Source organism: Syngnathoides biaculeatus, chromosome 12, assembly GCF_019802595.1.
Source record: "Syngnathoides biaculeatus isolate LvHL_M chromosome 12, ASM1980259v1, whole genome shotgun sequence".
NCBI lineage: Eukaryota > Metazoa > Chordata > Actinopteri > Syngnathiformes > Syngnathidae > Syngnathoides > Syngnathoides biaculeatus.
This window is the reverse complement of record NC_084651.1, coordinates 2,068,642-2,084,948: the sequence shown is the minus strand read 5'-3', so window position 1 is coordinate 2,084,948 and position 16,307 is coordinate 2,068,642. Positions and strand designations below refer to the sequence as shown.

The window sequence follows — 16,307 nt, the reverse complement described above, 5'->3', positions numbered from 1 at the left end:
TCCGAACTAAAAGCCGCCGTCTGGATCTTAAATTGAGGCCAGCGTTTTAAAACAAATGTCAAACATCCTCACGGTGCATCCATCCGTCGCATTTTCCAAGCCGCTTATCCTCACGGGCTGCGGGAGAGCGAGGCAAATTTATGCATATGTCGCATTTCACATCCAAGGCTACTCAGCGTGCTGTACATGATTAAAAGCAAATAATAATAGGAAAAAAATTTTTTTTAATTTTAATTTAAAACTTAGGGGGGGGGGGGGGGGGGAGAAAAACTACAACGGTAACAGCATAGGCGGCTCGGCGGATCAGCTGGTAAAGCGTTGGCCTCACAGTTCTGAGGTCCCGAGTTCAATCCCGACCCTGCCTTTGTGGAGTTAGCATGTTCTCCCCCTGCCTGCGTGGCTTTTCTCCGGGTACTCCGGTTTCCTCCCACATGCAACATTAATTGGACACTAAATCGCCACTAGGTGTGATTGTGAGTGCGGCTGTTTGTCTCGATGTGCCCTGCGATTGGCTGGCGACCAGTTCAGGGTGTACCCCGCCTCCGATAGGCCCCGGCACTCCCCGCGACCCTTGTGAGGAAAAGCGGCTAAGAAACTGGATGGATGGATGTTCTGACTTTTTTATTGTTCCGGATAGAACCTGTGCTGCAATTGTTTGATGCCTTTTTGAAGGAGTCCAGTCAGAAGACCATTACAATAGTCAAGCCGACTTGAGATAAGAGCATGTCTGAGCTTCTCCTCGTCTGTTTGATACAAGTAAGCCTAGATGAAAAAAAAAAAAAACCAAAACATCCTCATTGGTAAAATAAAAAATACCCTCAAAGATTCGAGTGGAAAAATGAAAAGTAAGTCAAGGCTGTTTGTGGGTAAAACAAAAAATGAAAGGGTAAAGCTTATTTTTAAAATGGAAATAGTGGTACTGCTATGGGTAAAAAAAAAAAGATTAATTACCCCTGTAAATTTAAAAAACTGGGTGTTAATTCAATGAAAGTCAATTGTCCTCATAGCTAAAAAAAAAAAAAAAAAAACGTAAGAAAAACTATCTTCCTGGGTAATGAATAAATAAATAACTTGAGTGTGAGCGTGTGGCCAGAAACGCAAACAGCCCACAAAGTTTATTTGGAACTTTATTAACACTGGAAAGACAACAAGGTACGTCCACCTTCGTTCTTTTATATTAACTCTGACTTGGTCTCACTACTTTTTAAATACGGCAGCCCGGAAGGACGGCGGACGGTGAGCTGACTTCACTGACTACGCTGTGAGGAGTTTACGGGGGCGGTCCCGGCAGGAGAATACACGCTTAAGACATTTTGATCATTGTCAAGAAACACAACTGCCGTTTGATTGGACAAAGGGCACGTCGTCCATTGTTTACAACGTGGAACAAAACATGACATTTTGAAATTGTGAGCGAGCGCAAGTCACTTCGAAAATAGCGCGGCGAACCCTCGCGGGCCCAACGGGACGCGAAAGCAGAAGAAAACTCGCCTTTCTTCTTCTTTCTTGCCCTCCTCTGAACACTTGCCCCGCCCCTTACATTTCAGCTACAAAAATACATATTGGTAAAGTTTTTGAGTGATCTTCATCGATTTTAAAAAAACAACAAAAACCGGAACGACAATTCAAATTTCTCCATGGGTTGGAAAATTGAGAAAAAACAAAACAGGTTAAATAATTACGTCACAAGGAAAAAAAAATTCTTACGGGCGAAAAATGAAAAGAAAAAAAAATTGTCTTTGTGGGCAAATAATGTGGGAAGAAAATGGGTTTAAAAATACGGATAACGACAACCGGCATCGTCACGCTATTGACATGGGTTAGAAAAAAAAGAATGCAGTGTTCCCTCGTTTAACGCGGGGGTTGCGTTCCAAGAAATACCCGCGTTTGGTGAAATCAGTGAAGTAGGTTTTTTTTCAGCTTTAGATTTTTCATTCACGAGATATATATTTTTCCGTTTAGAGGATGCTTTTTTTCCATTTACAGGATGATTTTTTTTACATTTACAGTATTTTTTGTTTAGTTTTTTTTTTACCTTTACAGTTTTTTTAAACCATTTCTTTTACACGTTTACGGCTGTTAAACCCCTTCCCACACACTTGCTAAACTTTTCTCAGACAGGCATTTTTACCTTTGTAAAAAAAGATAAATTAAACCAAAGATCAAAACCTGTTTGAGGCCAAAACATTTATTTGAAAACTGAACTTATAATCGCAGATGAAAGTGGCCCGTTTGTACTACTTTTTTCCAATGTCTGCAGCCTTTGTTATCATGTTCAATGGCGACATCTTTTACAATAGCAAGTACGTAACGCTCTACTGTACTTTACGGAATGTCAGCACTCAGTATTTGTATTGTTGGCCAAATGGTTCCATAATCGCAAGCTGACGTAAAACGGGAAATATCGAAAATTGGGTGGGACGATTGTGAATTTTGTCACCCCGCCTCCTGCCCGTTGACAGCTGGAATAGGCTCCAGCACTCCCCGCGACCCCTGTGAGGATAAGCGGAAAAAGAAAATGGATGGATGGACTGCGTGACCTGTACGCTAACTCTTTTTGGTCACGATCGCCTGCCCTAAGCAACGCAACGCGGGCACAACCCAGAAGGCCGCGACGCGTGGTCCAAGTGGGCCGAAAGGCCGTGGGGCCGACCTGCAGTCCGGTCCCTTAGCCAATCGGGAAGCGGAACACGATACTGGGTTCCCTTTAGCCAATTTACACACACGCACAAAAATAAATTAATCCGTGAGATAACGAGGTTGCATAAAGTGAACCGCGTTGTAGCGAGGGAACACTCGACAAGAATAATGGGAAATTGTCCCAAGGTTAATAAAGAAGTAAATGAATTATCCTGATGGGTAAAAAAAAAAATATATATACAGAAGCAAAAATGATCACCTTTGGTTTGAAAAAAGGACTCAAATTATCCTAATAGGTTAAAAAAGGGAAACTAATTCTTTCTGGTTTAAAAAAAAAAAAAAGTCCTTAGGTTAAAAAAAGAAAAAAATGAATTACCCCATGGTAAAAAAAAAAAAGTGGAAAAATGAAATGTAAATTAACTCATCAGGAGAAAAAAAATACCGCCCACAAAATCTAAAAACTACAGTATAATTAAAAACAACCAAAAAGAAAATGTAAAGAAAATAAGTACAAAATAAGACAAAAATGAAAACAATAGAAAATGATCCCAATGAGTTAAAAAAAAAAAAAAAAAAAAAGCTTAAATCGATTATCAACACTCGCCTTCTGCTGCCCCGAACTATTGAGCATTGTTAGCTTTCGCCTAAACGGGTACACTTAATGCTAATGTCACGTGTGTTCAGAGGAGGGTGACACACACAGACACAGGTGAGGGATTGTCACTGGAGTCCGAAACCGTTAAGTCACATTGTCACATTGGATTAGCAGTTAGCAACAAGCTAACAATTGCAGACAGCTTTTCCCGTGAAAGCAGAAAAAAAAAAATGTTGTCGTGTCGCCCCCTGTTGTTTAACTTGTGGATTTTGCCCGAGTTCCGCCTGTCAAAAAGTATTTTTCTTGGGTGACATGACGGTTTGCAAGCGAGCTGCTATGTGGTCCAATTTACCAGCCGACGATCCAACCTCTACCGCTCAGTCAATAAATAAGAATTAGAATAAAGTTGGAAAGAATCAAGTCTGAGTTTCTTTTCGGTCCCCGAGGCCGGCGGCGTCCCGATAACAACGGTACCGGTGCGCTTTCAGGGCTCCTCGAAAAGCTGGAGGTCCAGCCTGACCACGATCTCGCCGGTGGGAACCTCGTGGAGCAGCAAGCGCTTGGTGATCGGTCCCTTGGAGCCTTGGTCCTTTTTGATCTCGGCCAGTCGGATCTCCGTCCTGCCCAGGAAGTCTGAAGAGAGGAGATTTTTTTTTTTTAGTCCATTACAGCGAAGCCCCTTTTATGGCGGGGGTTACGTTGCAAACCCTGGAAGCGGGTCAGGATTTGTGCTGGAAGGTGCGACATGTCAGGAAAATGTCAAATGTCAGGAGAAGCTTACTAGAAGATCTAAACTTCAAACGTGGGCCGACTCCAGTTTAGCATGAGTTTGAATGTATAATTAGTTACTTCTGAACATCCCCAGTTATGAGGGGTGTGCACACTTGTGCAACTGCGTCATCGCAGTTGTTTATCTTGAAAAGGCCAATCTTATCTTGAGAAGTCCGTTAAATGCAAACGGAATGCGAAATGCCGGCACTTTGCCAAAACACCCGTGAGACATTCGACCCGCGAACGATGGGCCGCAATACGGCGCACCGACGTCAAATACGAACTACGTTGTTCACTGACCGTCCGGCGAGAACTGGTCCCGCTCAAACACGGTGACGCACAGGACGTCCTGCTCCAGGTCCTTGATGAAAAACTGGCAGTTGGAGTTCCACTTGGGATTCAGCGTGTCCTGCGGGTTGCGCAAATAAACATTGAAAGCCGACCTCGAATATGATCTGATGAGTTATGGCACAAATAGAACTGTCTGCACGAGATATGGTATTGGACTTGTTGGATTTATCCATCCATCCATCCATCCATCCATCCATCCATCCATCCATCCATTTTCTTAGCCGCTTATCCTCACGGGGGTCGCGGGGAGTGCTGGAGCCTAACCCAGCTGTCGAGGGGCAGGAGGCGGGGCTACACCCTGAACTGGTCGCCAGCCAATCGCAGGGCACATCGGGACAAACAGCTGCACTCACAATCACATTTGTTTCATAAATTGTATTTTTCTTTTCAAAAGTTGGCTACTTAAAACCCATTTATTCATTTTTTTCAATTTCAAAAATCAATTTCTTATGAGAATATTGAAAATGTTGACTCAAATATCCTACAAACTGGACATTTAATTTTGAAAATGCATTTAATGAAATTATTGGTTAACGTAAACATATGAGCTGCTGCATTCTTGAAAAGTCATCCATCCATTTTCTTTGCCGCTTATCCTTACAAGGGTCGCAGGAGTGCCGGAGCCGATCCCAGCTGTCAACGGGCAGGATGCGGGGTACCCCGTGAACCGGTCGCCAGCCAATCGCAGGGCACAGAGAGACAGACGGACGCACTCACAATCACACCTTGGGGCAATTTCGAGTGTTCAATTCATGTTGCGTGTTTTTGGGACGTGGGAGGAAACCGGAGTGCCCACCCGGAGAAAAGCCACGCAGGCACGGGGAGAACATGCAAACTCGAACCCGGGACCTCAGAACCGTGAGGCCAATGCTTTCCAGCTGATTCCACCGTGCCACTCTGTTGGATTTACATTGCGGCAAATGCGCGATAGTCTAAGATCCTTTTTTTTTTTTTTTTAATTTTACTAAATTAAATGTCAAAAGTGAAAACATGACAGAAGAGCAACAAACGCCTTGGCGGAGGTCATGAAAATAAAAATGAAAATCAGATGACGTCCAAACCTGCAGAGTTTTGGTGATGTGGCACTGAGAGCCCATGGTGACCTCACAGTAAGGGTTGCTTTTACCTGCCGCACAAACGCAAACGTCAAAAATCCTTGCCGGCCCTGAACGCCACACACGCCCTTCATTTGGAAATCAACGGCGTTGATTTTGTTGTTGTTGTTGTTGTTTTGGGTAACCCACCGTGCGAGCGACACGGCTTGAGTTCAATTCCCTCCACGATGTTGACCATCAGCCTTCCGATGCCCGTCGCCCTCTGGGAACGCACTGCGGGACGACGGCGGGCAAAATCCACATCAAGTACGTGCAAAACATCGTCCACGTCGTCACGGTCACGCGAAAGCCGTACCCAGGTAAGCTTTTTCTCTCTTCTTCTTCTCCGTTTCGATGAAGAGTTCGGAGGCCGCCTTGATCTTCTGGACCCACGCCGTCCTGCAAGTGCGCGCTCGCGCTTCAATTGGTGACAAATGTAAACATTTTGTGCTCATTTGTTAGTTTTGCTGACCGCTCATTGATGCTCTCGGCCCTGAGGGTGTAAACTCTGTCGATGTGGGAGATGTGGAAGAGGGGCTCGTCCCCCGACGGGTCCGTCGGGAGTTTCACCAGAACCTCGTTGAGGAAGATGGGCTGCGGGACGACACATACGCGGATGGCGTCGTTGCAAACACGCTACGTGCGCTTATGACGCGCCGCACGCTCGTCTTCACTTATGCGAAATGGGATCGGACACGTCGGGTTTAAGCGGCTGGCAAATATACCAAAACTGGATCTGATCCAGATGAAACTTGCTTTGACATTGCCGTGGAAACACACATTGCAGACATCCATCCGTTTGCTGAGCCGCTTATCCTTACAAGGGTCGCGGGAGTGCTGGAGCCTATCCCAGCTGTAATACGTTACGCTAGGACTTCCCTCATTATAAACCATGGGATTTTTTTGATATTTAAATAGTCAGATTTCTTGGAGGATAAAGCGATACTTAAGAAAATATTTTTTGATAAGAGTCAAAAGTCACACATAATACAATTTCTTCAGACAAAATCATATTTTTCCCCCTGAAAATTATTAGCTTTTAAAAAAAAAATACAGAAAGATGAAAAGTACTTATTTGAAAGAAACTAAGTTCAAAATTTTGTCATAAAGTCACATTTTACTAGTATTTTTTATTTTACTATGGGGGAAAAAGACATATAGATTTAACGTATATATAAATACATCAACGTATGTTTTGAATTTCAGACATTTTTAAACGCTGCTTTTTCAGGAAAAAGTTGCAAGCGTATCGTCCTTTCGTTTAAAAAAAAAAAAATCAATTTTCAAGATTTCTTTCCACAAGTCATGTTTTTCAGGTCAAAAATGAAAATTACGTGGTGCTTTAAAAAGGGGGCGTGGTATCAAATGAAAGTTGTTGTTTTTTTCATTTTTAATACAACCAGAAGTCAAACTTGTGAAGAGAAATATTTGAGTCGTAAAAATTGTTTTGATTTTATTTTCGAATAAAAACCTTTTTCTAATCAGGACTTAATAATGCGGTACATTTATTAGAAAGTTGTTTTGTCTGCAAAAATGTTGTACGGACACCGAGAAAAAAAAAAAATGCAATCATTCTCACCGTCTTGTACATGCGATACTGCAAGTGCGTCTTGGAGGAGAAGACTTTATCGGATCCGGACGAGCCCAAGGGTTTGGTCACCTGCGGCGCGGACGGCAAACGGATAACGTGTACGTCAAATATTCGCGCGGCCGCGGTGCTACGGCGAGGTCGGGGGTCACCTGCGTCAAAAGCAGAAAGTCGTTGAAGAGGAAGCCGTAGAGCTCCTTGCTGCTCTTGGCTTTGAAGAGTTTGCCGCTGTGGAGGAACTTGCGCGGGCCCAAACAGTTGGTGACCGAGTTGAACACCAGTTGCTGCAAATGTATTCTTTTAGTTTTGAGCTTCCTCACCACCTGTGCACTTCACAGCATTTACTCGTTTTTCTTTTTTTTTTTTTTATTCCTTTAAGTACACAGCGAAGACGCGGTTCTCGAACGTCTCCGTTCCAAAAACGGTTTTCGGACGAAAATCGGTCCTCGAGCGCCTGCGACAAAACCCGGAAATAACATAACGCGGGCGGTTCCACATAGCTGATCCACAACGCGCGGCGTTATTGTTGTTATTGTAGCGCAGCCTCCGTACGCAGACGTGGGAAATATCGATTCGGTTTTCGAACAAATCGGTTCTCGGATCGCCTTCTGGAACAGATTGTGGTCGAGAACCGAGGTTGTGCTGTATATATTTTTTTCAAAATGGATCATAGTGCAAAAGACAAAAGCGCAGTACCTCCGAAAGGCCTTCACACTGAACGTGAGCTTGGATCCACTCCAGACGATCCGAGTTCTCCTTCTCCCTCACGCCCTCGTTTACCTACACACATGGGGGGAAAAAAAAAAGATATTAGATATATTTAGAGATAGAGATATATTTCCGAGATATGGTTATTATTTGGGCGGCAGCTGGTAAAGCGTTGGCCTCACAGTTCTGAGGAACCGGGTTCGATCCCAGCCCCGCCTGTGTGGAGTTTGCGTGTTGTCCCTGTGCCTGCGTGGTTTTTCTCCGGGTGGGCACTCCGGTTTCCTCCCACATCCCAAAAACATGCGACATTAATTGGACACGCTAAATTGCCCATAGGTGTGATATGTGAGTGTGACCGTTTGTCTCGATCTGCCCTGCGATTGGCTGGCGACCGGTTCAGGGTGACAGCTGGGGGTAGGCTTCAGCACTCCCCGGGACCCTTGTGAGGATAAGCGGCAAAGAAAATGGATGGATGAGTCATTATTTGATGGGGTATGTTTTGGGCCTTGCAAGTGTGTTTTGGCTGTTTTCGAAATCTCGTGAGGCGCCTACGCGACCCGCTGCCTTTCAAACGCGAAGAGAACAATCCAAATGAGAAATGACCTGTGAGGATAAGCGGCAAAGGAAATGGATGGACGAGTTATTATTTAATGGGGTGTTTTTTTGGGGGGTGGCAGGTTCGAAGCCTCGCAAGTGTTTTCGAACACCCGTGAGGCGCCAGCGCGACCCGCCGCCTTTCAAACGCGAAGAGAAGAATCCAAATGAGAAATGACCTGTGAGGATAAGCGGCAAAGGAAATGGATGGACGAGTTATTATTTAATGGGGTGTTTTTTTGGGGGGTGGCAGGTTCGAAGCCTCGCAAGTGTTTTCGAACACCCGTGAGGCGCCAGCGCGACCCGCCGCCTTACAAACGCGAAGAGAAGAATCCAAATGAGAAATGACCTGCGAGCACAACTCTTCCGCCTTTTCCAGCGCGGCCTTCAGGTGGTTGTGGTCGGGATGCGACTCCGGAGTGTTTTCCAAGATCTGTTTTCCACAAGGAGAAGACGGCGGTGACACGTGCGCGTGCGCGTCCGCCTGCGCGTCTGCGCGCCAACCGAACGTACGTTCTTGATGATGAGCGGGTAGCGGGTGACTCTTTGCATGGGCTTGAGCAGGAAGCTGGAGAGCGGCATCCCCTTACAGCGAGGGTCCATGGCCAACCTCTGACGGACGCGCACAAAACAAAACATCCGAGTGTTGGAAAATTTCAACAACAACTTCCGACTCGACGTGTTGACCAAGAAAGTCCATTTTTATTTCTTAATAAGTCAAATTAGAGTTATTTACTATTCTTTTGCTAGCATGAAATCACATAAAAAAAATTGCATAATGTTCAGTGGAAAACAATTATTATTAACAAATATTTTCTATTTTTTAGAATAACCATAAAAAAGTCTTTTTTTTAATTGATATTATTATAGTATATCACGTTGGCACAACTGTGAAGCGTTGGCCTCATAGTTCTGAGGACTGGCGTTCAGATCTTGGCATCGCCTGTGTGGAGTTTGCATGATTATTATAGTATATAAAATATTAAGAATTATGTTAACAATTAAAATTATTATATTGTATAATATAATCCTCTGGTTAATAATATATAATTATCTTATATTAGGCGGCACGTTGGCACAACTGTGAAGCGTTGGCCTCATAGTTCTGAGGACTGGCGTTCAGATCTTGGCACCGCCTGTGTGGAGTTTGCATGTTCTCCCCGTGCCTGTGTGGGTTTCCTCCCACATCCCAAAATCATGCGACATTAATATTACTTGGACACATTAAAAACTGCCCCACGGTGTGATTGCGAGTGCGGACGTTTGTCTCTATGTGCCCTGCGATTGGCTGGCGACCAGTTCAGGGTGTACCCCGCCCCCTGCCTGTTGACAACAAGGATTGGCTCCAGCACTCCGGCGACCCTTGTGAGGATAAGCGGCTAAGAAAGTGGATCGATGGATATATTACATTATTACTGGTGAATTATCGGCTTGTCCCAAACCAGACTCATCCGAACGCCCGTTTGACGACGACGTGCCCCACAATAAGGTGGCAAAAGTGGGAATTTTATGTCTAAAATTATGATCATAATCAACTTGTTCAACTTCTGATTGATGAATGAACGAACGCATTAAGAAGCGTGGCCGAATATCACCTTGAGGAAATCTTTAATTTCGGGGTTGTCGTCTGTTTTCTGCTGAATCAGCGTGGCTCCGTTCAGCTGACACGAGCAGAACCTGCGGTGAGAAAAGCGTCACGTGACCTGCGTCGGCCGACGTCTGCGCGCGCCGTCACCTGATGTACGGCTGCATGTGCGGCAGCTGATTGGTCAGGATGTCGCCGATCATTTTGACGGGCATGCGGTCGCCGGACATTTTCTTCCTCACCCTCAGCGCTCTGAGGACGAGACCGTTGTAGTTATTTTGGAAAGTACGATTATGGCATATCTTGCGTGCGTCCGACTTACTTGAGCAGTTTGATGTTGCACATGATGAGCTCCTTCCAGTTGACAAAAATCATGGCCACCTCCTTCTCGCTCAGCAGCTCGCAGTCCAGCAGAGGCTTGTGGAAGATCTACACACACAATATTTTAGAACAGATGGATTGATGCCATTAATCCATTCAGGTGTCCTTAAAACAAAAATATGTACCATAATTTCCAGGCTATGAACCGCGACTTTTTTCACACCCTTTCAACCCTTCGGATTATGCGGTGATGCGGCTAATTTGTGCTTCTTTTTTTTTTCTAACGTCCGCAACGGGGCACTCGAGCAGAAAAGGTAAGGGTGAGATCGGTGGAATATATGTGCCGAGGAAGTGACTTTTACCGGTATGTTGTTTGTTTTTTTTTTTTTTAAACCGGCCCTGCTAGCACAGCGCTAGCTTAAGCGTGTGCTAGCGTGTTGCTGCTGTGTTACTGCCATGTCCCTGATCTTTACCTGTACGTTTTTTTTAACCGGCCCTGTTAGCACCGGGCTAGCGTTAGTGCTGTGCTAGCTTGTTGCTGGCGCGAGTCAGTGATATTAGACATGTTTTATGCATGTTTGTCTACTGTGTAGCTGCCGCAGCTGTTTTTTTTTTTAACCAGTATGGTTTTTTATTTTCTACCAGCTACTGTGTTGTTGCTATGTTAAGCTAAGCTAAGGTATTAAAACTTTTAAAACTCTTTGTGTACCGTCTTTTTTTGTAAATATCTCGTGTTTAAATGTGGGCACTTGCGGCTTTTACACTAGTGTGGCTTCTGTGTATACCAAATGGTATTTCCTTTACAAATGTACTGGGTGAGGCTTATAATCAGGTCCGCTCTGGAGGCCGGAAATTACGGTAGTCTCATTGGGTTTTTGTAACTAAAGAAAAAGAAAGAAAAAAAACAACCATAACCCAACTGTACCGTACCGACAACATAATTGCTAATAAACCGATTGTAAAGAATTCAACAATTTCCACAAAGTGAGTTCAGGCTTTTGTTGTGTCACTCCTTCTGGTGTGCACGCCTCGCCCACTAGGGAGCAGTATAATACTGTCACACGTACAGTAAATGCACAAAGAAGACAGTTACAACTGCTTAGTACACTACTTCTCCATTCATTTTCTGTGCTGCTTATCCTCACAACTGGTGTGCTGGTGCCTAGCCCAGCTATCTTCAGGTGAGAGGCGTGGTGCGCCCTGAACTGGTCGCCAGCCAATCACAACCCACAGAGAAACAAACAACCATCCACACTTATATTCACACCTATGAGCAATTTAGAGCATTCACTTAACCTACCCTGCATATTTTGGGGGGATGTGGGAAGAAAACCCAGAAAAAAACCCATGGAGGAACAGGAAGAACATGCAAAGTCCACACAGGCAGGGCCGGGACTTGAACCAGACGTCGCCACTGTTCATTAATACGCAGTAATATTAGTTGTTTATCACAAAGGATAAAAAAAAAAAAAAAAATCCAGGGAGTGTTGCCTGTCAACATGAGTTGCTACACTTTTGTGTTCAAACATCCATTGCCTCAAGTGTTAGTAAAATGATACTGTGAGGTTGTGGCGAACCGAATGATTTAATTTTCTATTTCTATTATATAATTGAGACGACATCAGATCCGTGCTGTGAACGAAAATGATGGACTGCTGCATTAAAAAAGAAATTAAAAAAAAACAAGTGTTGTTCTTCACCTCAGTGACGAGCTGCAGATCGTTGACGTAGTTCTCCTCGGTGAGAATGAGTTCGTGGATGTAGCCCTGACGTTTCCTCTCCATGGGACTCAGCATGTCCAGCAGGTGCAGGTCGGCACACCCTAAAAAAAACAAACAAAAAAAACAAACAAAAAAACACGACGACACACAAACACGCAAGCACGCACGCATCAGGCAACATCCACCATGTCAAATCATCCAAACAATAATAGTGTGATACATACCTGCCCTCACAACAGGCACCTCAACCTAAATGTGCACTTATTTTTCGCAAAGCGGAGTTGTTTGGGTAGAAATAAGATAATACAATTACGCCGTTACTTCAAAATGACATTTTCAATACATCACAACACATGATGTAAATCTGATGATAATAAAGACAATACTGTACTTGTATTTTACCAGATTTAAAAAAAATTGAAAAGGGTAAGATTGTGGCTCTACAAGAAGATCAGATCACCCTTTATATATTTCAAATATTTAGGAAATTAAGAAAATGAACTCACTTTTCACAGAGTGAATACAAAAAAAAACCAAGTTTGCGTTAAAAAAAAAGTTTGGATATCAAAGTCTGTAAACGAAAGTAAAATGTTATCTTTTTGACAATAAAGCTTTGGTATGAAGATTAAAAAATATTTTAAAATGAATTTTGCTGCCAGCTTATCGCAGGGCATACGGAGAAAGAACCATTTGCACCCACATTCACACCTACGGGCAATTTGGAGTACCGTATTTTCCGCATTATAAGGCGCACCTTCAATGACTGGCCTATTTTAAAAACTTTTTTTTTTCATATATAAGGCGCACTGGATTATAAGGCGCGTAGAATAGACGCTACAGTCGAGGCTGGGGTTACGTTATGCATCCGTTAGATGGGCTGCGCTAAAGGCTCGATATTGATCCATATGCAACGCGCACCCGACTATAAGGCGCACCTGATTATAAGGCGCACTGTCAGTTTTTGAGAAAATTAAAGGCTTTTAGGTGCGCCTTATAGTGTGGAAAATACGGTAGGTATGAATCCACCACGCATGTTTGTGGAATGTGGGAGGAAACCGGAGCGCCCGGAGAAAAGCAACACAGGCGGGGCCGGGACTCAAACCCCAGCCCTCAGAACTGTGAGGCACACGTGCTAACCAGTCGCTCACCGTCCCTTTCTTCACTCTTTGAATAGAATATATTGTTTAGTGAAATTTTTTTTATGTGTGTAAGAGTAACGGGGCACATGAGCGTGTCTCAGAGCATTTAATCACCAGGATGCAGGCAGATTGACCAGCTCGCAGGAAAATGAGCGCCGCGCTTACATTCATCTTGTACGCCGCCTTCATTCTCACCTTTAAATCTGAGTCAAACAAACAAACAAAAAAAAACCCCTCACGTCTCATTTTCACCGGTGCACCGAGTGCAAGTCGCGCAGCGCGTTTCCGTTTTGGCCGTTCGTCCGCCCGTCAGCTCATTAGTTCGTCGAAGGTCGACCAGCAAAAAAAAAAAAAAAAGAAAAAAAGATTGAAAGCCATCGAACAAAATGGCTCCCAAGTGAGATAATACTTCAACTTAAGCCACCAATTAGAGAGGAGCCCCGTGAGATGTGAGCAGGGTTAAGAACTCTATTGCTTCCTGGATATTTATATTAAAAAAAAAAAAAAAGTTAATAAATCAGTTCATTGCATTTGCAAGGGTAAACATTGAAAATCACAATACTGTCATCTGGATAAACAACAAACAAAATGTGGCAACTACTATCAACAAAAAAAGGTGGAGGTGGCAGTCTTGTTGCCATGATAATCCAAGTCCAGTTCCTCAAAGTTTGAGTCAATTCATCATTCCCGTTTGTAAATGTCCAAGTCACGATGATACGGGAGGAATTTTCCCGACATTTCTGGATGCAAATGAAACCTCATTTGGATCTTGATCTTCAAACGTTTTGGTAAAAATGACTTTTTGTTTTGATTCAACTGCGCAGTGCGATTAAAAGCGTGCGGCTGAAACGGCCTTCCAGTTCGTAAAATCCAGAATAAAATCTACGCGCCAAAGCCCAACTAAACAAAAATCGAATTCAAAGTTGTGCGAGAAGGTCGGCAGCCATTTTGTACTTGTGAGGTCAACGCTGCCGCTTGTGTGTGTGCGTGCAAAATAAGTCTTGATCTTTACAGCTTTAGTCTGATTAATATACTACAAAAAAATAAAATATTTTTGTTCAATAAAGGCTGGAATATAGCATATTTTTTAAAATGTGTTTTTGACAGATTGACACATTAAGAACGTCCCAGATGGAATGATTCGCTTGTACCCCGCGCGCGTCCGCATCCGTCAACTGTGTGATCGTCATAGCAACAGACGAGCCGGTGATAAAGACGTAAACATAAAACGACAGAACGTGAAGTAAATACACGCTTAAAACGTTAAAAAACAACCTTGGGTAAAAACAACGCGGTTATGTGTATTTGCTTCAAATCCCCCCAAAGTCTGTACCTTGTTGCGTAAATGTGTGCGTAGTGTGTGGAGCCCCCCCTGACCCCTGACCTCCCCCCCTTGGGCACCTCTTGAGAGGAAACGCAATGAGAAGAGGAGGAGGCCGGAGTAGTCTTTGGCTGTTACGTTCCGCATTCGGAACCCGTCCTCCAGCAGATAGTGGGTCTTTCTGTGAAGTTGTGGGGAGGGCACGGGTTAGTCGGGGGAGGGGGGGGGGGAGGAGTCGAGGGGGGCACTGACAGGTAAAGGAAGCTGCTGAGGGTGGAAGTAAAAAAACAAAACAAAAAAAAAAAAATCAAGTAAAATAGCAAAGCGGGATGTACAGAGGAGGGTTGCCGTCACACTGAAAAGAGTCAAATGACAAGAGAATAAAGTTGTCTTTTTTAGAGGAAAAAGGAGTATTATTATTATTACTATTCCTTTCGACAACAAAAAAAAGTGGAATTCTATGCATAAGAAAGGGAATATTTTTCGAGAATATTTTTTTTTCCAGAAAAAAAAAATAAAATTCCAGAAAATGTAAATATCATGAGTTAAGTAAGTACATTTTGAAAAAAAATTTATTATGAATTGGAATTTTCTTAAGAATAAAGACCTATTTTTGAATTTGAAAAAGGTATTTATTTTAAATTCTTCGTATTGTATTATGAGGATTTAGTCAAATTAATTCAATATAAAAATGTAGATTGTTACAAGGATTAATGTAGATGTTTTTTCCAGAAAAAAATATTTTGGGAGGAAAAAATGGTCAAATTATGAACACTAACTTATTGTACATAAATTATAAAATTTCTGCCCCGGTAGAGTTATTTTAACAACAAAATTTTAGTGTAACCTGACAGAAACATAAAAGAGACCCCAAACTTTTTTCCCTAAAAAAAAAAAAAAAAAAAAGTTGTAATGCACGCTATATTGAAATATTTTTTTTTTTTTTTTTTACAAAAAGTTATTTTTTTTCCTATGATTTTTTTTTTCCCAGAAAAAAAAATACAGCTTCATTCTCTTAGTATTTTTTTTTCTTTTCAGCGCGTCTCGACAACTCCTTAATTGGGATGAGCCTCGGTGGTTCTAAAATGACACGATCTCCCGTAAAGCCACAAAACGACCCACTATCCACTCGACCACCGGTGGCGCCAGGACGGAGGCGTGTGCGTGCGTGCGTGGGTGCGTGGGTGCGCGTGTCGTGAATACAGTCACAGGTCAAAACATGTCAACGAGTCCAATCATCCGCATGTCCTCTCCCCTCCGAGCCTCGCCTCCCCTCTCGCTTTTCACAAGACGGCGGCGAGGCGAGGGGCGAGCGGAGCCTCGCGCGCACACCGACAGGCAGACGCTTAACGTTACTGTCTGTCGCGCTCAATCTGTGTGCCTTCTATCGGTGGAGGAGAGTCGCCATGTCCGGGTCATGTGACCGCTCGCTGCTGTCCCATTGCTTGCGTGGCCTAGTGGGCGTGGCCTAGTGGGTCTCTTTGAGGGCTTTGAGGAGAGAGGGATTCTGGGTAATGATATGATCCTAGAGAGAGGACGACAACAACAACATCAACAAAAACAACTAAAACAAAAATAACAACAACAACAACAACAACAAAACTGGGTGCTAAGTGGGTGGAGCGTGCAGCAAGACAGCATGGAAGTAAAATATCGAGAGTGCGGCACCCGACAAGCATTTACAGTCAGCACTCGTAAAAAAAAAATATATAGATATATTTATCTATATCTATATATTTTTTTATGGTGTGTATGCATAATATTGTAGAAAAGCAATTTTAATCAGTTGTTTATTTTACTGAATAATTGGTGAATTATAGTTTAATAACAAAAGTTTATTGATAATTGTTCTTTTCTAAAACAAATCATTTTACATATT

The 16,307-nt window shown here is 43.3% G+C and overlaps 1 protein-coding gene across 3 annotated transcripts in view; it reads right to left on the bottom strand.

The window, feature by feature from the left end:
- Nucleotides 1-1,111: 1,111 nt before the first annotated feature.
- Nucleotides 1,112-16,307, bottom strand: part of itsn1 (intersectin 1 (SH3 domain protein)) — a 39,769-nt gene continuing 24,573 nt past the window's right edge. For 2 of the 3 annotated variants that reach the window (XM_061836796.1, XM_061836793.1), the window contains 15 exons: nt 11,948-12,069; nt 10,249-10,355; nt 10,077-10,178; nt 9,937-10,018; nt 8,855-8,953; nt 8,691-8,774; nt 7,736-7,819; nt 7,192-7,323; nt 7,031-7,111; nt 5,924-6,045; nt 5,768-5,850; nt 5,602-5,685; nt 5,419-5,483; nt 4,307-4,415; nt 1,112-3,868 (listed from right to left, as the gene is read on the bottom strand). In XM_061836796.1, coding sequence (XP_061692780.1) covers nt 3,720-3,868; nt 4,307-4,415; nt 5,419-5,483; nt 5,602-5,685; nt 5,768-5,850; nt 5,924-6,045; nt 7,031-7,111; nt 7,192-7,323; nt 7,736-7,819; nt 8,691-8,774; nt 8,855-8,953; nt 9,937-10,018; nt 10,077-10,178; nt 10,249-10,355; nt 11,948-12,069 — 1,505 coding nt within the window. In that variant the 3' untranslated portion in view covers nt 1,112-3,719. Of the gene's footprint in view, nt 3,869-4,306; nt 4,416-5,418; nt 5,484-5,601; nt 5,686-5,767; nt 5,851-5,923; nt 6,046-7,030; nt 7,112-7,191; nt 7,324-7,735; nt 7,820-8,035; nt 8,187-8,690; nt 8,775-8,854; nt 8,954-9,936; nt 10,019-10,076; nt 10,179-10,248; nt 10,356-11,947; nt 12,070-16,307 lie in introns of those variants that run through there. The other variant, XM_061836795.1, reaches the window with a different exon arrangement.